General features: G+C 36.1%; 1 protein-coding gene across 1 annotated transcript in view; it reads right to left on the reverse strand.

The window, feature by feature from the left end:
• Nucleotides 1-408: 408 nt before the first annotated feature.
• The window catches only part of LOC150106378 (uroporphyrinogen-III synthase-like), a 115,906-nt gene continuing 90,852 nt past the window's right edge, over nt 409-25,462 (reverse strand). Inside the window, exons 7-9 of the mRNA XM_090392409.1 lie at nt 9,963-10,048; nt 1,480-1,575; nt 409-811 (exon numbers count right to left, since the gene is read on the reverse strand). Coding sequence (XP_090248535.1) covers nt 692-811; nt 1,480-1,575; nt 9,963-10,048 — 302 coding nt within the window. The 3' untranslated portion in view covers nt 409-691. The remainder of the gene's footprint in view (nt 812-1,479; nt 1,576-9,962; nt 10,049-25,462) is intronic.

The raw sequence follows: 25,462 nt of genomic DNA on the forward strand, positions 1-25,462 counted from the left end.
ACAAATTAGTGGAAATGAACAAAAAAAAAAACAGTTAATCTTCTTGAGGTTTGCAATTATGAACAACCACTACATCATACATTTATGATGTGGTTGTTTTAACTGCATGCTGATTTAATGTGTTAAGTAATTTTAACTTGAAAACAGACTTCATCAGTCTTCCAGCATTGGTCTCATATCACTCAAGAGGCTAAATAATTAAAAAGGTCAGATACTCTACTGTCATGTACCACCAGTTATGCACTTCTCATTTGCATACTTGAGAGTTATGAAACTTTTAAATAAACATGTGGTGTGGCACTTTCGAATGACTTTTTTTTTTCAAGTGTTATAGGTGCCATTAAAAATATCTCGGAGAAATGAGGTTTTAAAATACACTGTGTGCACTATACATATACTATGTTTTATACATATCAAGAGGTAGAGAGGGGGAAGGGGAGTCCATCAATGCTGTTGATAGACTTCAACTTTGAATGCCCTTTAAATGATAATTATTCATCAGCATCACTATTCATCATATTTACAAACGTAAATTGCTTCACTAAAAGATAGTTCACGTGCATATATCAAAAACTGGATATGCCAAAAGTAACTTAATTCCCATAAACAAGCTATGATTTATCAAGTTTACTTAGTGGGCTACTCTAAACTTGAAAAAATGACATACAAATTCCTATGATACACAAAACAATCAAGAACATCTTTGAAATGCTTCAATTAAAGACTGTGGAGATGGCTTAGTAGCTACACACCATGGGTTGATTCCAGCTTGCTTTATGGCAGATTCTGTACTTGGTCCTATAGCAACAGTCTAAAATAAAAATGAATAAGTCACAGTCAAAGATACTAGCATATAATAAATTTAGTTTAATCCTTTATCCAAGTGTAAGCAAACAAAGTTTGAACCTGAAGTATCATCAGGACTGAGGCAACTTGTGGTAAAGGTGGACCAAGCTCTCATCACTCCTTATCTTAATATCTCCCATAATGCAAAGAACATCTCCTTGCAGACATGTATAATGCTATGCATTAAGAAGGGCCACTACCCAGACCGGTTTCGACCTAAATCCAGAGTAATTTAATAATAAGGTGGTACACCTTTTGGCAATTCGTAGGTAAATATGATTTCTCCATTGCTTCTGCCTTAGTATCACCACTTCTAGGTCTGGCTCCCACTGATGAGACCTCAATGAAGGTCAAAACCGGTCTGGGTCGTGGCCCTTCCCTTAATACATAGTATTATACATGTCTGCAAAGAGATGTGCTTTGCATTATGGGAGATATTAAGACAAGGAGTGATGGGTCCAACTTTTACCACGAGCTGCTCAGTCCTGAAGATACTTCAGGCGCAAACTTTGTTTGCTTACACTTAGAATAAAGGATTAAACTAAATTTATTATAGTCTAACCAAGTGGGGAAAAAACTTCCAAAATACTAACATATGTTCCTAAACAATTGCCAAAAAACAATAATACAAACCTTCATCCTGTGTAATGGTAATTTTAGAGACTGTAAAAGAGGAATGGTATAGGAAACTCCAGATGGACTGAAGAAAATAAGTATTTCCGGAATTCCCTGAAATGATTATATAGTTTATTCACATGCAGTAATTTTTTTAAGACCAACAAAAAACTAGTAAAATTAAATTAAATTCCAACTATTAAAAGTTACAAACCAGAGATAATCTAACATAAATTTTTTGGACTGAATTTTTTAATTATGTAAGAAATAAAGGGAATTCAATGAAATGCAGCTTTATTTATAAAAATATGATTTAGAATGAAAATACCAGGTACAAAAACAAATTATTTTATTTAAGTGTTACTGAACATGGCAAGCCTTGAAGCATTTTGCATGCAACTCTATTACATTTCTCACATCTTGTTTTCATGTGACAATGCATACACTGTGTTTGACTTTTTGCTGTGGTCTTCCTTGCTGGCCTTGTGGTGAATTGCAATATCACTCTGAATAACATCTAAGTATAGCTCTATGAAAAATTAATAGATCCACTGCATCTTTGCAATTCACAGCCTACATCGATAAAACATGTAATAAGGTTAGAATACCATTTTTTTTACATAAATGTCAGTTCTGTATTTTGATATATTCTGGTCTATTTATCTCTCCCATGTGTTCATTGTAAATCTTTACAAGATATGGCTGTTGTATAAATAAACCCTTGTAGATACTGATGAATAGCACGAAGCCAGAATAATATGTTTATCCTCCCACTCAAATCTCTCATCTCATTGGCAACAAGAGAATGATAAGTATTAGATGCATTCTCCAAAACATCCTTTTTTGGATTCAGCTGAAGATGGCTCTCTATCTGTGAATGTATGTGTGTGTGTATGCGTGTATATATATATATATATATACACAATTTGGTTCAAAATTCCACGTATAAACTTTGAGGGGAGGTAGAGAACATCAAAATCAACCATATTCACATGGGAAAGCATGACTGGAAGGTACTAACAAAGATACAGAAATAACACAAGGCAGTAAGTAGTGTAAAAAAACTTTATTAGGTGTAACTGAACAGCTCAATAGTAGTTGGATATATAATACGGTTTCACATCAGGTGCTCAAAGTTATGACCATTAGCAGATGCATGCTTGACACTGACGATGCATCGATTGCCGTACATTTTCAAAAATACCTGGCGTTTCCCGGATATTAGCCGTGGCGATGGCAATTCTTGCCACGAGGTCCACGTCAGAGGCAACAGGCGTTTCATACACCATGGGTTTAAGGGTCCCCCACAGAAAGAAATCAATGCTTGATAAATCAGGTGAGCGGGGGCATGTGACGGGCCCACCACGCCCGATCCATCGAGCCCCAAAGGACCTGTCCAAATACTGACGCACAGAAATGCCAAAATGGGCTGGAGCCCCATCGAGTTGGAATACATGCACAGTCATTGGAACATTGTTCAATAAATCTGGCAGAACTTCTTCCAGAAAGGTCTGATACTTCTGGGAGTCCAGTCGTGGGTAACACGTATGGGCCGACTAAACAGTCAGCAACGATACCTGCCCATACATTAATGGCAAAGCATTGTTTTGCAGCATGTGATCTCATAGCGTGTGGGTTCTCATAGGCCCACACATGAGCATTGTGGTGATTGAAGACCCCTTCAGGGGTAAATGAAGCTTCATCTGTGAACAAAAGTTGAAAAATCCAAGTCTATGGCACTTTTCTGCAGAAACCACTGCGCGAATTCCACACATTGAGGATAATCTTCAGTCATCAGTAACTGGACCCGCTGCAGATGAAATGGACGTAAGGACTCATAGTGCAAAACACGCAGTACAATGGATCGAGATACTCCTATAGCAGAGGCAACGGCACGTGTGCTTGCCTCTGGATTATTGTCCATCTCATGCAACACACCTCCTCTTCCATGGCGGGATTTCGCGTCGATCGTGGCCGCCCACTATCATGCCTGCAATCCCTGAATGATCCATAGTCACACAAATTCTGATGCAAATGCGCAAACATTTGGTGATGCAGTACACATCTGTTTAGGTACCTTTCGCGATACATTCGTACAGCGGCTCGTTCATTATTAGTCAGCTAACCCATAAACGAAGTGCATGTCTACCATCTCAGCATTTGTAAAATGACACATGTTTTTTGTATGACGTCGAAAGCTTGAATGAGGAAGCCCCAATTGCTCACCTGGAGTGCTGCCAAACAGCGCCACCTATCACTTTCAGGTGGCGTTTCCGGTCATGCTTTCCTATGTGAATATGGTTGACTTTGATGTTCTCTACCTCCCTTCAAAGTTTGTATGTGGAATTTTGAACCAATCTTGTAGTGCATGTGTGTGCAATGTAAACCAGCACACACATGCACCGATATTTCAAAGAATCATATTGTTGTAATATCCTTGCCATCAGACATTTTTCCATGCAAGTACCTTACAACCTAAATATAAGACACTGATTTGAATGCATATAACACAAGCACATTTCACAGTCGATAAACTTAACACTTAATATTTTTGGTTAAAATAAGTATAAAAAAATAACAATTTAGAGAACTGAAGAAATACTAAAAAACATTTCAGAAAGCACCACCAACAAATATATCACTTAAAAATCACAAACAACACTGAGTATGTTTTCTACAAACACTCCTAGAAGATATAAACATTTTTTTTTTTTTTTAGGTACCATGTATAAAGGACAAGCATAAAGTGGGGGAAAAAAGAAAAATATGAGTATGCCTGAAAACATAAATGCTTGACCATATAAAGAAACTTATATTTCAGGTTTCTTGAAGGAAAAAAAAAGTAATAAAACTGGATTGTCTTTTTCATTAATTTTTCTAGAGCCAACTCTGATGAACTTTGCCATTTGTTGCACTGCCCATGGTTAGCCTTTCTTTGGAATAGTAATATTATGTGTTACCTCTTCTTATTCAACATTGAATTTCTTTCTGCTTCCCCCCCCCTCTTTCATTACTCCCTTTATTTCTTCAGCTGAAAAGCTGGAAATAGCAAAAGAAAACGAGACAAGATAGTTTCCAGTGATTTTTCCCCCCTCTCTTAATAGAAGTATGTATAAGAAAATCAATTTCCTGATATTTCAAAGCACATTCAATTGTATGTCATTTGGAGTTCTTTCAGACCTCTATAACTTGCTTATCTACAGGCAAAGCTCAAAATGATGCAGAATATTTTTATTGTATCAGCATTGTCATGAGACAATGTAAGCTGCTTTCATAAGGTGGGAACATTGAAGTATGATCAGTACTTAATGATGTGCAACAGTTCACATATACAACAGCCTCTAACCACAGTGAATTCCATTAGCTAATGCAATTGCAGATTTATGGTAGTGATGCATAATTCAACCTGCTAGTGATGAGTATGTAGAATTTTCAACCAGAAAAACAAAGGTGATTAAATAATTGATGTTGGGTTTTATTAGGCCGTAATATTACAGATGTTTATACCAACTAGGTTTGCTACATATGTTAGTAGCTTCATCTGGGTTAGGAAGAACAAAAAAAATAATATAATAAAGAAATCAATAGTGGGTCAATGGTTCATGTTAATCACTTTTTTCTTTAACCCATGTATTTCAAAAAATAATACAATAAAGGGGTCAACATGAGTCATTGGTTCACGTTGACCCCTTTATTGGATTATTTTTTTGTTCTTCCTAACCCAGAAGAAGTCACTAGCATATGTGGCAAAACTAGTCAGTATAATCATCTGTAATATTACGGCCTAATAAAACCCAATATCAGTTATTTAAACCTGCTAGTATGAAAAATATTAACAAGATGAGTAATGAACAGAATATAATTATTTTCTCAGAGACTTTTTTTGATGATTGTTTGATGACCAGTAGAAAACAGATTTTTTTTTTTTTTTTTTTTTTTTTTTTTTTTTTTTTTTTTTTTTTAAGAGAGATCTAATTAGAGACTTGAGAAAAACCAGTTCCAGACTAAGGAGGGAAACCTGCCACCTTCATTAGAGGCCATCTAACTCTCCTTCAACTGAAAAGCCTTTATAAATGTTCTTTGCATCATAGATGAGATTTGCACTCAGGTCTTTCCAACCAAAGGGCATCATTATTAACTGAATCGGCTTTTTTTTTTTCTCTGAGATGATTCCATAACACGAGACTAGTCAAACCATAGTATAGCATATTGGTACTGTGGATGAACAAGAAGGAATTTCTTCACTTATTTGAATTGCTGTGGATTGTATTCATGGGAAACTATTCCAGAGTTTTTTACTGGTACTTGTGACATAATAAAGATTATTAGCCACACATATTCACAATAATAATAATTTTTATGTATCTAAATTTTGTTAATTTTTGTATTTCAAATCATTTTAATTTTAGCTTATTTGTAATCTTATTTTGTAACCACCCATATGGTGGCATTCTGGCAAGTGGCTCAGCTCTGTATTGCAATATTTCTCTAGGTTATCTTCAGATCAAGTGGCACAGCAACACTGGCTGCTGGGCGTAGACTTTAAAATAAAGTCGAAGAAAAGAACCTTTGGAAGCCATGGGAGGAAGAAAATTAAGTGGTTTCGCTTAAAAGAAGATAATGTGAGGAACCGTTTTAGGGAGAAGGTGTTAGATACAATTTCGGATGGACTAGAAAGTGTACAAGACTGGTGGAGACATAATTCAAAAGTAATTCTAAGCTGTGCAGTTGAGGTGCTTGGTGAAACAGCTGGAAAGATTAGAGGGCAGAAAGAGGGTGCGGTGGTGGAATAATAATGTACAAGAAGCAGTGACAGCTCAGAGGAAGGCAGAAGTGGGCCGAGTCAAGAGTGGAAGAGGACAGAGAGGAGCACTGAGAGAAAAAATCAAGAAGCCAAGAGAGTTATTGCACAGGTGAAGACCATGGCATATGAAGACCTTTATAATCAATTAGAAACAAAGGAAGGACAGAGAAAGATTTATCAATTGGCAAAATGTAGAAATAAGTCATCAAAGGACATCGTATATATGTCAGGCAGATCAAAGACTCTGGAGGAAGAGTATTAAGGAGAGATGTCGATATAAGAAACAGATGGAAAATATACTTTGAAGGGTTTTTGAATGAAGAAAATGCAAGGACTCACAGAGAAGATGGGGCAGAACATTAATAGAGTAGAAGTGAAGGAGGCCATAAATAGGATGAAGAATGGAAAATCGGTGAGCCCTGACAGGATCCCAGTGGAGGCATGGAAGGCACTGGGGAAAAGGGAATTGACCTCCTGTGGGACCTGTTAATAAAAGTTTGTTAACAGGAAAATATACCCGAGGAATGGAGAGAAAGTACTCTTGTCCCCATCTACAAGAGTAAAGGGGATGCCCAAGACTGTAAGAATTACACAGGAATAAAGTTGATTTTCCACACAATGAAAATCCTAGAGAGGGTTCTTGATGGAAGACTGAGGAAGGAGGTGGAGATTGCAAAGGAGCAATTTGGATTCATGCTTGGTCGATTGATGACAGATGCTATCTTTGGGTTACGACAAATGATGGAAAAGGTTCAAGACAAGCAACGGGAGCTACATCTGGTATTTATTGATCTGGAGAAAGCGTATGATAGGGTGCCAAGGCAAGAAGTCTGGAGGTGTCTGAGGGAAGAAAGTACCAGAGATGTACAGAAATGTGAAGACAAGAGTTCAAACCTGCCTGGGAGAGACAGAAAGTTTTTCGGTGACAGTTGGCTTGCATCAAGTGTCAGCATTAAGTCCGTTCCTGTTTAATGTTGTGATGGAGGTGGTGACGGAGGAGGTGAGTGAAGATGCGCCTTGGACTATGTTGTATGCAGATGACATCGTGCTGTGTGCAGAATCAAGAGAAGAAGTGGCAGCTAAACTGGAAAGTTGGAGGAAAGTACTGGAAGAGAGAGAGAGGTATGAGACTGAGCAGAAGTAAGACAGTATATGTGTTGCAAAGTGGATGGAAGCTGGGAGACAGATATGGAGCTTGAAGGAAATGTCATCAGGAAGGTCAGTGACTTTAGATGCATAGGTTCAACAATGAAAGAGGATGGTGAGGCTGAGAAGGAAGTGGGATGCAGGATGGAGGAACTAAAGAGAGATGGCTGGAGTGCTATGCAATAAGAGGGTGCCAAGCAATCTAAAAGGCAAAATCTACAGGACAGTAGTGAGACCAACTATGACATATACTATGGAAACTGTGGCCCCGAGGAAAAATAACATCAGCGGGATGAAGGTAGCGGAGATGAGAATGCTTAGGTGGATGTGCAGTGTGACCAGAAAGGTTCGTCTGAGAAATGACTATGTAAGGGAAATGGTGCAAGTTATGAACTTAGGGGCAAGGTTGAGATGGTTTCGTCATGTGATGTGGAGGGAGGAAGAGTATGTGGGAAGAAAGGTCATACAGATGGATGCGCAGGGGAGGAGGAAGTGTGGTCGGCCAAATTAGAGATGGAGGGAAATGGCGGAGGAGAACTTGAGGATGAAGAACTTGGATGTGGCTACAGCCCATGACAGGAGGTTGTGGAGGAGACTCACCACAAACAGCAACCCTACTTAAGCGGGAAAAGCTGCAGAAGAAGAAGGTTACTTTCACTACTTTTGCAATACCCCCCGCCACACACACACCCATAAACTTCAAATTTCTACCAATTACTACCCTAAAATCCCTTGCTTCCATCACTTTCTCTAGTACAATTCGACTAACAGAGTATGTTGCCTTTTTTTAAATGGCATTTGTGATATAGTAAAGATTATTAGACACATGTATTCACAAGAATAAAGAATAATTTTTATTATTGCAAATATTTTGGTCAGAAATTAACAGGCCATCATCAGTGCATCAGCATAATCACAAGGTGTAAATAGAACAAAGAATGTTTTCAAATACAAAATTTAAAAATTTAGATAAATAAAATGATTGAGTGACACAGCATTATATTACAAAAAAAAAAAAAAAAAAAAAAAAGGAGGGGACACAGTTGCTTACCATTACTATTTAGGAGTAGCAGACTCTTTCAAATCTTGGCAATGGATAGGCAGTCAATCCGATTTAAGTTTGGGCAATTAAAGTTCTTCAGCACTCTCTTTAAATAACAGACCTAAACCAGCACTGATGTAAAAGGTGAGTACTGGACCAGAGGATAGTGTGAATACATACAGTAACCAGAGTATGCAGCTTCACATTGGTAGGTCACAAACTTCATTAACCGACATCCATATTCATTTGCCTGTCCAGCTTATTCAAAACCTCCAGAAGGGTCATCACCTCGCTAGTACTATTACTAATAACAGTAACACTGTGGTACTATTATACTATATGGTACATAGTACTAGTTCCCAGCATCACATAATCTGCAACTATTCCCTGCAATTCACTGATAGTGTCACTGTTATAAAGATTAAACAGCGGTACTGAACCCTGTGGGACCCCCACATGCAACCTTCTCCTTCCTGGACTTACGTCATAGACAACTCTCTGATATCGAGTTGCTTCTTAATAAATCCATGCTGATCCTCACAGATAACATTACCCTTATCTACTCAATGTTTTATACAATCTCTCACTAATTTCTCCAAAATTGTAACAACTATCTGCATTCTACCACACCACCCTTATGCAATGTCACTATCTCTTCTCCCAACTCATTTGCCACCTTTTCTATAGCCAAAAAAACTACTCTCACTGAAAAGCTAAGTCAATAGAGCTGTCAGTTTCATAGCACATTCCTTTAGCACTTGTGACAAAATCCCATCCAGTCCCAATGCCTTATTGACATCCAGAATACTTAATATTTGAAATGCACTCTCCTTATCAACTTCTACACCTAGAACCCTTCCCATCCCTCTAGTAATGAAACCTACTTTTCCAGAATAAAATACTCAACAAAGTGATCATTAAACATATCTCTACCATGACTTCAGCATCAGTCACTCAACTCCCATTATCGTCTAACAATGTCATTCTTCTACATCATTTCTCCTCCCTGCTGCCCACATGATGAAAGAATTTCTTAGGATCTTCCTTGGCTCACAGGGGTAATCTCTTCTCATGTTCAAATTTTGTCTTCTTTTTCTATGCAAGTCACTTTTCTGGCCTGACTCTTATATTCCTCAACTGCTCTTCACTCCTTTATTCCTATAACCACTTTTCATCTACAGTTTCCATCTGATTTCATTAGTCATCCTCTTCACACAAAATCATATTCTCTTTTTGCTATGGGTATACAACTTGCCACTGCTGCTAATAAATGTTTCTTCAGTAGTTTCCATGTATTAGTAATTTGTACCGTGAAATACATAAAATCCAGATGTTCAGATCCCAGTTGCAAAATTCTAATTGATTAGTGTTATGTAAAAAATACAAAATCTTATCATAATATTTTAATTTCTTATATCTTATTAAAAAAATGTATATATATATATATATATATATATATATATATACAGTATATATATATTTATAATAGTCTTCAAGTGTGTGACTTACTTTACTTTCCAAGAGTTTCTGTATATTCATCAGTAACTCCGCATGAGCTGCTGTTTGGTATGCTATGATTTCATGAACTTTTAATCCTATTCATTAGACAGAGACACAAGAAAAAAAAGAAATTCAGTTATGAATTCCAACCATGTATGAGGAGGATGCAATGTTCTAACATAGTCAATTACTTGTGATGTTATTAGAATTCATTATGGTGGGGAGGGAGGGGATTACTATACCATTTGCAGTTAATAATACAAAATGCAATATAATATTACGAATAAGGACACAACTGTAGCAGCCTTGCCTTGCAATTAAACTTGATTCTATAATGGCTTGGTGATAAGCACATAACTGTTTAGAATCAATATGGTTATGCTGAATGCTGTGAAAAGGTATTTGGTGAAGAAATGGTGGGTCTATGGCCGAAAATGGCATTAGATAACTTCCTACAATATTTTCAAAAACCAACTCCACCATTTACTAAGAAATTAATTTGAGAACTTATGTCAAAATTTTGCCTATAATTAATACAAATTACCAGTGCATATCCCTTCTAGAACATGCCTTTTTTTTTGGGGGGGGGGGGGGTTATAACTTTATCAGAAGAAATGGAATCAGAAAATAACAGCAGATTACTGCTGGATTTCATTTAATTATGAAGGATCTCATCTGGATAAAAAAGCTTAATGTGGTTTATTATTATTATTATTATATAATTGGAGATTTCAAGCTTAAAATTCATTTTTAAATTTCAATAGTTCAACAGTATATCTTAGCTGAATTTGTTTCTTTCAAGGTAATTTTCATATCATATATGATAGTGTAGTATTCAAATTTGCTCTGAAAGATTATGTTTGATGCAATGTCTATAAAATATATTTGTTATCAAGTAAGTAGTTTGTGAAAGGAAGGGATGGTGAGAGTATATATAAAATACTTTCATATAATGATCCTTTCTTTTAGTGTTACAAGGTGATCAGCGTGTTGATCATGTTGAAGATGAAGTGTTGTGTATCAAAAATACACAACACTTCATAAACATCATTAAAGACAGACATTACACTAGAAAAAGATGATTTATTAGTCAGTTTTGACGTCTCTGCCCTCTTTACGAATCAATGACACAATTCTTCTTTTACAGAATAAATTCCTTCCAGATATCACGGCGCTCTTTGCACATGTATTACGTTCTGGTTATTTTGTATGGATAAACGCTTTCCACCTACAAAAAGAAAGCACAGCCATGGGCTCGCCATTATCCCCCCCCCCCCCATTGCTAACTTTTGCATGGAACATTCTGAGCAACTTGCTTTAGGCTCTTTCCCTTTAAAACCCAAAGTCTGGCTTAGATTACGTTGACGATATTTTCACGATCTGGTCCCATGGTTGCTAGACACATTCCTTAGCCACCTAAACAAACAATACAAATGCATATAGTTCCCAATTGAGATTGAAAAACAGAACACACTTCCATTTCTAGATACACTTGTCACACGTCTTCCTTCTGGCAATCTTTCTTTCATGGTTTACTGAAAACCGACATAGACTGGCCAATATATACACATAAACTCCTACCACCACCACCACCAATACAAAAACTAGGTGTCATCAATACACTAAAAAACAGGGCAATGAAAATCTGCTCCAGTGAACAGGCACTGAAAGACAAATTTAAAGTAATCAGCAATACTTTCCAAAAAAATGGGTACAGCCAAAACACTATTAACAAAATTCTCTACAAGACCTTAATAAAAAACAAAGACAAACCAGCCCACAACAAAATTATAACTTCCCTACATTAAAGGGACATCAGACAAAATAAACAGAGTACTACAAAAATACAATCTCAAAGCTACCTTTAAACCCTCTGCAAAATTAAAAAGCTTACTCAACTCATCCAAAGACCCACTCCCCGCCCTGGAGTGTACCGTATTCATTGCACTTGTAACATACCATATATAGGAGAAACAGGATGCACAATTCCTATCAGACAAAAAGAACATAAAACACATTAAATATAATAATTATGGTGAAGCTGGCCTTTCTGATCATGTTCTGAACACCTTACATAGAATTGACTGGAAAAGCACTAGTTGTCTACATCACACCAAAACATGGTATGAACGCAAATTGAAAGAAGCCTGTGAGATCATTATCAACCACCCCAATCTGAACAATAATGAAGGTCTAAAAATCCCATACATATGGAAGGCATATATTCGACCCACGGAACCTTCCTCTTTAACAGCAACTATAAACAGGACTGTAGGAAATCCAGGATCCTAAATCAAAAATAACAATTGTAATACCAAAAACAGGATATCACTGTTACTGAAAGAAAACTATCTAAAAGAAAAAATGTTTATTCATGTTATCTTAAATTAAATCTAGCTTGATGTAATTTATAATTTTTTTTTCACTAGAGGTTATGCCAGTAGAATAACATGATCAAATCATTGTTTCTCTAGCTTACAGTTTATAATGTAACTCAGCTTGTCTTGTATATTTGTGTATGCTCCAGATGATGATCTTGATATGAAGATCGAAATATCGGGATAATAAAAAGAGTTAGTTATAACATGGTTGTAAAATCCATAATTTCGAAAATGAATTTCATATAATGAAATGAAGTAGCAGTTGGTATTGAATGAAAGGAATAAGCAGCACAGATTTTCTAAGGAAGCAAATAACAAAAGGTGTAATATGTACACAAGCCTTTTTATTTTAGTAAATATCAGTCATTTTAACAATTATTACTAGTAGTATTTTACTTACTTTAGACCATGTAGTTGTGCTCATTTGTCTATTTGCAAATTTTACAATTTGTGATATGTAATATTTGACAGAACAAGAAACTAGGAGTAAGGAGAAGGTATTTATGGAGATTTGATAATGAAAGGAGTACTTAATGAGAATGTGAAGAAAGCATGTTTCTCCAGTGCAAATATCAAAGATATTGATGAATCAGTTAGGTTGCAGAGGGAAGGAGTGAAAGAATTGACTGTTGTGACTCAACGTGAATTGAAAGGTGATAAATATGCAATAAGAGTAGATATGAAAAAATTGCTGATAGAAGTGAAAAAGAAGAGTGAGAAAGTAATGCCTTGGTACGACAGGACTGAAATGAGAATTAAGAAGGGTCACGATTGCTAATGAGTTAATGAGAAAACTGTGCAGGAGGAATAGTGTGCAGTTTATAAATGTATGGAGTGAATTTGATGGACAAAAGAACTGATAGATCGAATTTTAATAGTTTTGGAATTAGATGTTTGGAGAGAGAGCATTGTTCAGTGAGAGTTTGGAAGTATAAAATCAGAGAAACAAAGTATTAGGAGAGATGCAGTTGTGTGGGGGTTCAGCCACTGGTGGGACAAATAAGTATGTACAGAATTGCTTATGAAATGTTAAATGCAATTTCATAGTTTCTAATCAAGTGAGTTAGTAAGAACATCATACAAAAGGTAACTGTGGATTCAAGGGATGTCGAAATGCACATACATGAATGTCAGAATGGTTTATGTGTTGGCAGTTTATGTCAGGAGAGAAACAGAAAAACTCAACACCGTTCGTGTTGAGTTTTTTTGTTATTTTTTCATATCACAGTTTTATTCATAACACAAGGCAATGAGAAAATAAACAACATATTTATTTACTTAGCTGCTGATATTTTGTTAGTTTTCTACCCAGCATCTTCAAGAGTACAAAACAGTTTGTTATAGTAGGGAAAACAGCAACAATTTTGTGTTCTGTAAATACTAAAGTAGAAAACCAACAAAACATCAGCAACTAATATTATTTATTTTCTTATGAGTGACTTGTGTTATGAATTAAAATCGTGATTTAAAAAGACTACACAAATGCCAAAACCATCAGAAATAAGAGAGGAGTTTCTGGCACTGGTCAGCTCAACTTGGCCAAAAATTATTAGCATCACCACAGAAAATGATATAGTAACAGGGATGGAAAATAAGAGAGATTATATTTTCAGGGAGGGCTGAGGGAATAGGAGAGAGGGAGGGGATGTATTACTGATGAATGAAGAACTTCAACCAACAAAATATAAGTTAAAGAGGTTTTTAAGTCTGAGGCAGATTGCTGATTTGAAGCTATTTGGTGCAAGAAAGGGGACAGGACAAAATATATTGTTGGGTGCTGCTACAGACCAAAGAGTCAACAGAAAGATATGGATGCCATGCATCAGCAGATTAGCATAATGAGTTCAGCCTGAGCAATTATTATGGGGCACTTAATCTATGGGAACACAGATTGGAGAAGGAGTGCTTGATCTGGTAATAGTATCAGAAAATGTATCCATAACAATGGTAGATCCTCTGCCTCCAATCAAGGAAAGTGACTGTGCTGTTTTGTTCTGGGAGGTTGCTAAATATATGAAATTCTCTATCAAGAAAGGGTTTATGTGGAACTACAAAGCTGGTAATTATAAGAGATTTAGGAGGCAGCTAGGAGCAGTGCAAAGCTTAAGAGGCTACAATGAAAAAAAAAAAAGGTCACTAGTGCATGAGAATTGGTGAAGGATTGTTTGAGAGAAGCAATATCAGTCTACATATCCAGAGTAAGGAGGATAAACCAGGTGGGGTGAAGTTATAAACAATACAAGGTGCAGGCAAGGAGGACTAATATGGTAAGAAAGCCTGAATCAGATTATAAAAAATTAGCTAAGCAGCCCAAAGTAAATCCAAAAGAATTTTCTGTGTAGCAAGTAGCAGGAAGAATGATCATGAAAGGATAACTTTAATTAGTGCCAATGGTAGCAAGAAGAAATAGTTGAGTTACTAAGTGATCACTTTGCAAGGGTGTGTCAAGTAAAGGTAGTGGGGAGCCTAAAGAAATGCTACTGTTTGTATATACTAATGTCAGAAGTATCAAGAACAAGAAGATAGGAGTATTTTTGGCATTGGTTAGTGTAACTTCTATAACTTTTATTCGAGGTTACATTAACCAATGCCAAAATCATTAGTGAGACTGGCTAACATCAGATGATGCAGTTACAGGGATAGAATGTGAATGATCTAGTATTTTCATACCAGATAGGATTTGGGGGGGGGGGGGAAGAACTGCTGATGATAGTAGTTGAATTACAGGCAAAAAGAATAGGTGAAGCAGTCTGCTATAAAATTGAGGCCAATAAGAAAAAATGCACTGTTGGTCGATGCTATAGGCCAGGGGGTTCCAGGGATAATCAGGAAGACATGCATCAGCAATTAGTACATAAGTGCTGGCCAAGTAATTATTATGGGATACTTCAATTATGGAAATATAAATTGGAAGAAAGATCACATGGCAGGAAGGAAATGGAATTTATACGATACTCTTGAGGCACAAGAGTATTGGATCGGGTTATAGGATCAAAAGAGTATCCATAATCAAGATAAGTAGTCACACTGCCTCCAATTAAGGAAAGTGACCATTCAGAATATTCTGTCAAGAATGGGTATATGTGGAACTACAAGGCAGGTGATTATGAGAGGCTTAGGAGAAAGCTTGAAACTGTGCCATGGCATAAAAAACTGCAGGGGAAGGATGTTAGCAGTGCATGTTAGATAGTTAAGGGGCATATGGAGGAAGCAATATCAGATTATATACCCAAGGTGAGGAGGATTAATCAGGTAGGAGTTAGATGGATGAGTAGCATCATTAAGCATGAGCAGCAAAAAAAAAAAAAAAAGTTGTGGGGAATATATAAGGAAAAAGGTGATCAGCATAAGGATCAGGCAAGAAAGATGACCAGTATGGTAAGGAAGGCAAAATGAGATTATAAACTAGCCGAGCAGGCCAAAGGAAATCCCAAAGAGCTTTTTTGCTACATGTCAAGTAAGAGGAAGAATGACTAATGACTATAGTGGAATAACTTTAAGGAGTGCTGATGGCAGTAAGGTGACAGAAGCAGACAAAATAGTTGAGTTACTGAGTGACCACTTTGCAAGGGTATATAATCTGAGTGAGGTTACTGCTGTGACATATGAGAGAGGGACTGATGTGGGAACAGAGGTTCTTAGGATATTGCAGAATCGTAATATAAATATAGCCATGGGATGAGATGGGATATCAGCTTGCATTTTACAAGAAGGATCAAAGGAACTGATATCTCTGACTAGGCTCTTTAAGTCTCAGCTCCGGAAGAGTTCCAAGGGAGTGGAAAGAGACATAATTCCTTTGCATAAGGGAAGACTGCATTAGCAAATTATATCTCAGGAGTGGTGATAAAAGCTTGAAAACTTGGTCAAAAAAAGACAATTTGGGAAAGGGTGGATAAGAACATGATACTTTAATGAGGGGCAACATGACTTTGTTAAGGGTCAGTCATGCCTTAGTAACTTATTAACTTTCTATAATAGAGTGACACTGAGTTAGATGAAGGGAATGAATGCACAATGATTCTGCTGGATTTTGTAAAGGCATTTGACAGAATACCACATGGAACCCTATTATGCATATTAAAACAAATGAGAATTGATATGACACTGGCTATATGGATACGAGGGTGCCTGATGAATAGATACCAAAAAGTGGTATAGGGAGGAGCAGAATCCAGAAGAATGCAGGTAACTTAGTGGTGTGCTGCAAAGTTCTTTGCTAGGACTATTACTGTTTAACTTGAACATAAATGATATAGGAAATAATCTGAAGGAAAATATTCAATTGTTTGCTGATGATGGATTGTTTGCAAATTGCAGGATGATTTAAATAGACTGTTAGTAATGGCAAATATAATGAGCATTTTAATGTGGAGAAATGTAAAGTTATGCATTTTGAGATAAATCGACAACAATCGGTGTACCACATTGATGGAACTGTACTCCAGGAAATAGATGAAATTAAGGATTGGGAGTGGTAGTAGATAGAGTCAAAGTTTAGAGGGCATATCGCTAAAGTTTCCAAGGTAGCATATAGGATTACTTGACTAAAAGTATTTGGTGAGTAGCATAAGAGAGGAAACACAAAGAAAATGACACTATTTTGAATAGATCAATAAGTGAGGAGATAAAGAAAGGAGTGAAAATGCAGATGACAGGAAAGAATGATATATATTACTTATTGTGATTCCATGATCTGAGATGTGCAAGTGAGCAAGTGATGAATACAAAAATATGTGATGTGACAGGCTGTATGAGTGAAACAGAAGCTGTATTTGTTGAGCCAAATGACTCGTATATGAAAGAGTATAAGTAAGGACTTAAGATAATCATTGCAAATTGCAAAAAAGAAGAGTGAAAAGGCAGTGGTTTAAATGATGCAATCTGCAGGTTATGTGTGTGACAATAAGTGACATCTAGAATGAATTAGAATTAGAGAATTATAATGTATTTTTCTTGATACTCTCAATTCACTTATGGAACACTATATAAATATATTCATTTTAATATGATACCAAAGTTTCTCACTTCTGTTCTCAAACCAAATGGTCACGAGTTCTAAATCTCACTTTTGCATGGATGTTTGTGAATGTTTTCTGGTGGTAAATGACTATCACTGCTTATTATGAAATTACCATCCTGCTCAATGAAGGCCTGATGCAGTGTGAAAAGTTCCATATTTGGTCTTTCGAGCAGAATTCCTGTTGAGCCAAATGACTCGCATATGAAAGAGTATAAGTAAGGACTTAAGATAATCATTGCAAATTGCAAAAAGAAGAGTGAAAAGGCAGTGGTTGTAAATGATGCAATCTGCAGGTTATGTGTGTGACAATAAGTGACATCTAGAATGAATTAGAATTAGAGAATTATAATGTATTTTTCTTGATACTCTCAATTCACTTATGGAACACTATATAAATATATTCATTTTAATATGATACCAAAGTTTCTCACTTCTGTTCTCAAACCAAATGGCCAAGAGTTCTATATCCCACTTTTGCATGGATGTTTGTGAATGTTTTCTGGTGGTAAATGACTATCACTGCTTATTATGAAACTACATCCTGCTCAATGAAGGCCTGATGCAGCGTGAAAAGTTCCATATTTAGTCTTTCGAGCAGAATTCCTGGATTCCATAACCCTAAAGCCACTCATGGCACTAAGTGCTTTAGGTTTTCAATCTTCTGCAGATGAAATTATCATTTAAAAAAATTAAAAATTAACTATGTTCTAATAATTCAGTCAGTGATAAGAGAAAAAAATAATTAGTTATTTAGCTCATGTTATTTCCTCACATGAATAATGGTAACTTATCATTAGTGAACTAACAGACAAAACTGAAATAGCAAGTCCAGATCCTCAGAGGAGTTTAATATATTTTTCAATTTTGTAGGGGGTTTAAAGGTAACATTAAGCTTGTAATTATGTAGCATTCTATGCATTTCATATGATATCCCTTTAAAATATGGAATGGCTATGGTTTTACTGCAATCTATATTACATTTTTAGGTGTAGTTTGTTGATGATTTCACTGATAGCATTTCTGCTTTAGTTGTTGTTCACAAACGCATTTTCATATTGCTAATAATTTTCAAATCATGATTAGCGCCAAGATTCATGAGTTCTCGAGGAAAACTAGCCCACTCCTCCTCCTTAAGAGCAAAGATAAGGCCTTGTTTGGAGGTGAACTGTGAACAGCAATGCATTCTCTCTATTGCATCCCAAACGTGTTCTATGGGATTGAGATCTGGAGAGCATGCTGGCTACTCGATTCGATTAATATCCTTGGTCGCCATAAGTATTTCCACTGCTCATGTACGATATGGTGTGGCACTGTCATCCATGAAAATTAATTCTTTGCCTACAGCACTGTGGAACAATTGTGTGGAAGAACCTCCCCCACTCTCTCTCTCTCTCTCCCTCCTTCCTTGATGTTTACTAGGTTCAGTGTGAATGCCTCTGCTTGTACTTTGGACAAACAGGATGTTTACACCTTTTCATTATTTGCATATGGTAGATATATGATTTCTGAATTACTATAACCTTGGTATCTCTTCTGGGTCTGGCTCCCACTGATGAGAACTTTATTGAGGTCTCAGCAGTGGGAAATATATACCCTACTATATATATATTTCAAAGCAAATACATAGGCTACTTATATATAGAGGAAAAAACGACTGCGCATGAATAATTTTTAATAAGAAGGTGTTACACTTTTTGCTACTTGTATACGGGTATCTCTTCTGATTCTGGCTCCCACACAATAAAGGTTGAAACCTGTCGGGATAGTGGACCTTCCCATAATGCAAAGTATTATACACATCCGAAAGAATGTGCTTTGCATTATGAGATACTAAGGCAATTAATGTGAAGTCATTTGCCTCTATATACAAGTAGCCTAGTTGTGAAGATACTTCAAATGCAAACTTGCTTACACTTGGATAAATGATTAAACAAGAATAACGAAGTGAAGAAAACTTTGCACAAACACTTGTTTTTGAATTTCTGCATGTATGTAATTCCTTTAAGCCACAACCTAAAACCTATAAAGTAATAAAATACATGAATAAAGAAATAAAAAAAAAGATAAAAATAGATTTAGAAAAAAGACAAACAATAGATTTAGAAAAATGGGTGACCTATTTCCAAAATCTCTGGACAGATGAGAACAATGAAATAAAATTGTATAAAACAAAGAATGACCTAACAGAAAATATCACAATGTTAGAAATGAAAAATACAATAAAGATGAAAAATAGGAAAACACCAGGAGAAGATAATATAAATATAGAACTATACAAAAATGCAGGTGAAAAATTTAATGAAAGACTTCTGAAATTTTTTAATATGGTTTGGATGGCTAGAAAAACTTCTAACTCTTGGAAAAAAGCACTGGTTATCCCAATCTATAAAAAACGGAAATAAAGAATTATTCAAAATTAAGTGGATATTGAATACCACATTATTTCTTAGCCAAATAAGAAACTCAAAGATAGGAAATCTATTCTAAGAGATTCATGCCGAATATAGAAAACTATAAAGTTCAGCGAGTGAAAGCGTATGCCAATATCTAGTAGTACAATGCTAGGCAACTTATAGTAAAGGTGGAGTAAGTCTGATCACTGTTCTTAGTATTTTCCCATAATGTAAAACACAGCTCCTAAGAGATGTATTACTGTTCTACATTATGAGAGAAGGCCACTACCCAGACCGGTTTCAACCTTTTTTGAGATCTCATCAGTGAGTAGGCAGATCTAGATGTAATACTAAGGTTTCAGTAGTCAGAACTTGCTTCTTTACTATACGAGTTGCCAAAAGGTGCACAAATACAATTACTGAAATAAGAGCCAACAGGTTTCACTTCAAAATAAAGAAAAGAAAAAAAGGAAATAAAGAAGACTGCAATAACTATAGAGGAATTAGTCTGCTGAATACAGGATATAAAATATATGCAAGAATATTAAAAGAGAAGCTAAGCAATATTGTAGAGGACAAACTGGAAGAACAAAATGGTTTCCAAAAATGCCAATCCTACATAGATCCAATTTTTACTTTAAAATGATTAATAAGAAAAGAGAACATAATTTCAAAACAAAATTTTATTTATAATTTTATTATAAATAAATAATTTATATTTATAATAAATATAAATTATTTATATAAATAATTATATAAATAAATGGCCTTTATTGATTATGAAAAAGCCTTTGACAAAATTAGTAGACAAAAATTGTTTAAAATATTAACCGATTTAAACATACCAAACCAACTTTTACAATCCATTCAAAAAATATATACAGGAAATAAAATAGCAGTTAAATTAAACACATCTCAGAATGGAAAGATATATCAAAAGGAGTACAACAAGGATGTAGCCTCTCACCTCTGCTTTTCACTATACATATAAATAAAATTATAACACTCTGGAAACAGTATAATCCATTTGGTATACGAATATAAATAAAATTATAACGATTTGGAAACAGTATAACCCATTTGGTATACAAATATCCCCACAAATGAAGACAGATACACTACTATTTGCAGATGATCAAATAGTATTAGCTACATTAGAAGATGATTTACACAATCATTAAAATCATTAGATGATATCTCAAAACAATATAATATGACAATATCTAAAGAAAAAACAAAAAGAATGGCATTCAAAGGAGAAAACTCAATAAGAAGTAAAATAGTGATAGATAATAAAATATTAGAACAAGTAAATACTTTCAGATACTTGGGATGTGGTTTATCATAGGAAGAAGAAAAAGACATAGAACCAAAATATCAAACTTTGTCCAAGTAAATGGCATAATAAATAATATATTTAAGCCATCCCTAGTACAAAAACACACTAGAATCAGACTGCATAATGTCTTGTCAAAAACAACTTTACTATACGGAAGTGAAATATGGACCATAAAAAGGAAAAATGAAAAACAAATTCAAACAGTAGAAATGAAGATACTCAGAAAACAGCTGGATATACCAAGTGGGACCATAAAACAAATGAAGAAATCTTACAATTTCTGAAAACAAAACCAATTAATTACTACATAAGACAGACAAATATAAACAAAAATGGCTAGAACGTTTAAATCGAATGAACAACAGCAGACTACCAAATTATTATAAAGATACAAAGTAAGTGGAAAAGGAAGAATCAAAAGATGAAGAAAGAGATGCCATGAGACCGGAACAGGCCACTTGGCCTAAAATCAATGTTAGGAAGAAGATGTAATTCCGTTAACTTTTCCTCGTATTCTTTATTTTTTGAAGTGCAGAATTACATTTTAGAACTTTTCATATGTTCAAATTTTTCAAAGATTATGGCACTGATTGACTCACTCTCTCCAAAGGTTGTTGATATCAGTTTAACTTGATTAACTGAGAAGGATGTTCTAACAGGCATATAAATCAAACAGTATAGCATATTTCAGCAGGACAGGGAAGGATGTGGGGATATCCATCCCCATATGCTGCAATTTACGAATTAGAATTCCATGTGGTATCCTGTCAAAGGCCTTAGCAAGGTCCAGTCAATGTTACCACTCTTTCCAGTCAATGTTACCATAATTGAAATCACCCATAATAATTACCCTCCTTCCACTCATTTCTTCTAATTGTGTATGCATATATCCCCACCATCTATTCCATCACCTGGTCTATAGCAGCACCCAATTGTATATTTTGTTCTGCTAGATTCTATCTCACACCAAACAGCCTCAAATGTGCTCTTTTCTCTATCCTGCAGTTCAACTTCTATACTCCTTGGCTGCAACTCATCAGCTATCATCAATAACACTCCCCCCCCCCTTTTTTTTATTCACCCTGTCACTCCTGAACACGCTATACCCGTTGCATTCAATCATACTAGCTTTATCATCTTCTGTCAGCCATGTTTCACTAATACCAACAACCTGTGGCCTGGAAGTGCCAACCAAGGCCAAAAACTCTTCCTTCTTGTTCCTAATACTCCTGGCATTAGTGTACATGAATTGCAGAAGCCCATTTGTCCCATCCTACTTTGATGCCTTATACTAACTATCCCATTTTGATTTGTAGTCCTTCGTACTCGCTCGGGGATAATATACTCATTCATACACTCAACTGCCTCCCTAAAGTCTGCATATCTACTCCCTCCCCCCTCTTAATAAATCTAGTTTCCCTGAGTCTGTACATCCACTTCCACATCATTCATCAACACTTTTTCAAGCCTCCATACACCAACTCCATTCAAATGTAACCATCCATAAAGTCCTTTCGCCCATCGAACTCATTCCACACATTCACAAATTCCACACCACTCTCCATGCATAACCCATGCATAAAGGCATTGGCAATTATGGCCCTCCTTCTAAACACGTCACTGTCATACCGTGGTAAAATACTCACCATCCTAACTCTCTCGCTCTTCTCTTTTGCTACCTCAAGTAATTCCCTCACATCCGCTATCATTTCCATTTGTCCTCTTTCAAATCATTTGTTCCTACCACGATTATCATCTCTTTCACCCTCTGTTTTTGCACTCGAATAGATTCGCTGACGTCCTTTATGTTTGCACCTGGCTGGTACGACTTCGTCAAACTCTCAACTATCACACCTCTTAATAGCGAATCCCCATACAGCACTCGCTCCTTCATTTTATTGACGTTTATGAACATTCTATTATTTGTCGTCACAGACTTACGCCGGTTATTCAGCACACATTTTTCCATATGCTCCAGTTGCCTTTTCGCTCTGTGTATCGCACTTCAAACGTGCAATTTCACTACTCGCATTTATCTCACCATTTTCATTATCAATCAAATCATCCATTCGTTCTGTATTTCTAACTTCATTTACACTTTCAACGACACTCTCACACCTATCTGGCACTACCACACAATTCTCTATCACACCGCCATTTTCTACATTCTGACTATCATTAATGATATCACTCTCGCCACCCGAAACACGCTTGAGATCCTCATTCTCCTTACACTTTCTGCACATATTAACTCCACTATCACCCTCTAACTAGACTACCACCGCTCTTCGCAAAGCATGCATCTCACAGACAGCACATTGCATAAATTCATTTACATCAAAACTCTTAAACAAACATGGCGACCTGGCCGCCATTTTTTTCTTTATCAGTGCCATATGTATGCTATCTTATCTTAAAAAGAATACTTCAAATAACAGAAAACACACAAAAATTGCACAGACACACCAAGAAACAAAAAGCAAACAATACTACTTAAAATTCTAGTAAAATTGCCAATGTTAACACAAAATGCTACTAATCTTTTCAGGAGCTCTCGACAAGCCGACGATCAAATCGGTGCGACACCAAGCAGACTGATCAGATTATGGAAACATATAAAGAGAGAAGTGGAGAACAGTTGCACGAGGAATATAAGCCTCAGGTTAGGAAGGTGACTAGTATTGTAAGGAGAGAAAAAATAGAATATGAGAGGAGACTGGCACTGCAATCTAAGAAGAATTCCAAGGGGTTTTTTGGAATGTGGTAAGTTGGAGAAAAAATTACAGTGGATGGACTGCTTGCTGTTTGGAGATGGGAATTAGTGACCAATGCAGATGACACAGTTGGACTATTTAATAATCACTTTATTAGAGTGTTCCATCCTGGTACTATAAGCTTCATTTCTAGAAGGATAATGAGTGGCATGGTGCTAGAAGTGAATGAAAAGGATGAAACTGAGTACACTAAATGTCAATAAGGCAGGGGGGAGGCTAGATGTAATTTTACCATGTGTTTTAAGAGAATGTGCTATGGAACTGACTGTGCTGTTAACTTGCAATGAAGCAGGTTCCTAAAGAACAGAAGAAGGGTAAGATAGTAACATTGCATAAGAGTAGTGGTAGAATAGAGGTATCAAGCTATAGGCCTGCTTGTATTTCTTCTGTAGTTAAGATTTTGGAGAAATTGGTAAGAACTCATATATAGAATTGGGCAGATGAAGGTAAAATATTATTTATGCACAACTGTTAAAGGGTACCTTTTACAATAGAGTAACAAGAGCAATGGATGAAGGTAAGGCATACACTGTTATTTTTAAAAATTTTTCAAGGCATTTGACAGGGTGCCACATGACAAGCTGATTTTTAAGTTGCATCATATGGGTTTGGATATCAGGTTTGATATCCAAACGGATATGATGGATTGGTGAATGGCTCTCTGATAGATATCAGAGAGTAGGAAGGTTACAAGTGGAGTTCTGCAGGATTCAGTCCTGGGACCACTGCTTATGTCAATGATATTGTCACAGGACTACAGGGAGATTTTTGGTTGCTTGCAGATGATGTAAAGCTTGGGAAGGTTATTGGTAACAGCACTGATGTTTTGGCTCTTCAAAAGATGCAACTAAATGTAAGGTTTTAATATTTTTGAATCCACAGATGGGATGCTTCATACTCACTTGGAGTTATACTGGAAGAAGTCATGGAAGCAAGGGATCTTGGGGTGACTGTGCATAGAGATTTAAAGTTCCAAGGTCATATTGCAAATTGTAAAGATTGTGAAGGCATCTCAGAGAATTGTAACAATGTTGAGAACATTGACCACAAGAGATAAAAGTGTGCTAGTCCCATTGCATAAAGCTTTGATCAGACCACATCTGGATTTCTGTGCTCAGATCCGGTCACCAAGATTTGAAGGGAATGAAGTAACCTTGGAGAGGGTGCAGAGACAGATAACAAAAATTATGTCAGGACTGTACAACGTTAATTATGAGGATAGACTGAGGGCATACAGAACTGCAGTTTGGTGGATAGAAGGCAAAGGGAGAGATATGATCGAGACATTTAAGCTGTTGAAGGATTATTATCATATTAACACTGACGAGGTTTTTCATATGGTAGAACGAAGGAAAGGAATAAGGACAAGAGGCCATCCTTGTAAATTGCAAAAGGAGGTGGTGAGTAAAAGGGTAAAAAGTAAGCTTTTTGCATGGAGAGTGGTAGAATGGAATGCATTGCCTGAGAGAGAGAGGTGCATGTGCAGATGTGGATGATTTTAAGGAGTGATATGATAGTTTGTGCTCACTAGTCTTGACCTCCAGTGATGAATCTTGTAACTCCATGGGGGTTAGGAAAATAATAATAATATCCAACCTA

Source organism: Typopeltis vanoorti, chromosome 5, assembly GCF_054136105.1.
Source record: "Typopeltis vanoorti isolate ZY-2024b chromosome 5, IOZ_Tvanoo_1.0, whole genome shotgun sequence".
NCBI classification, from domain to species: Eukaryota; Metazoa; Arthropoda; class Arachnida; order Uropygi; family Thelyphonidae; genus Typopeltis; species Typopeltis vanoorti.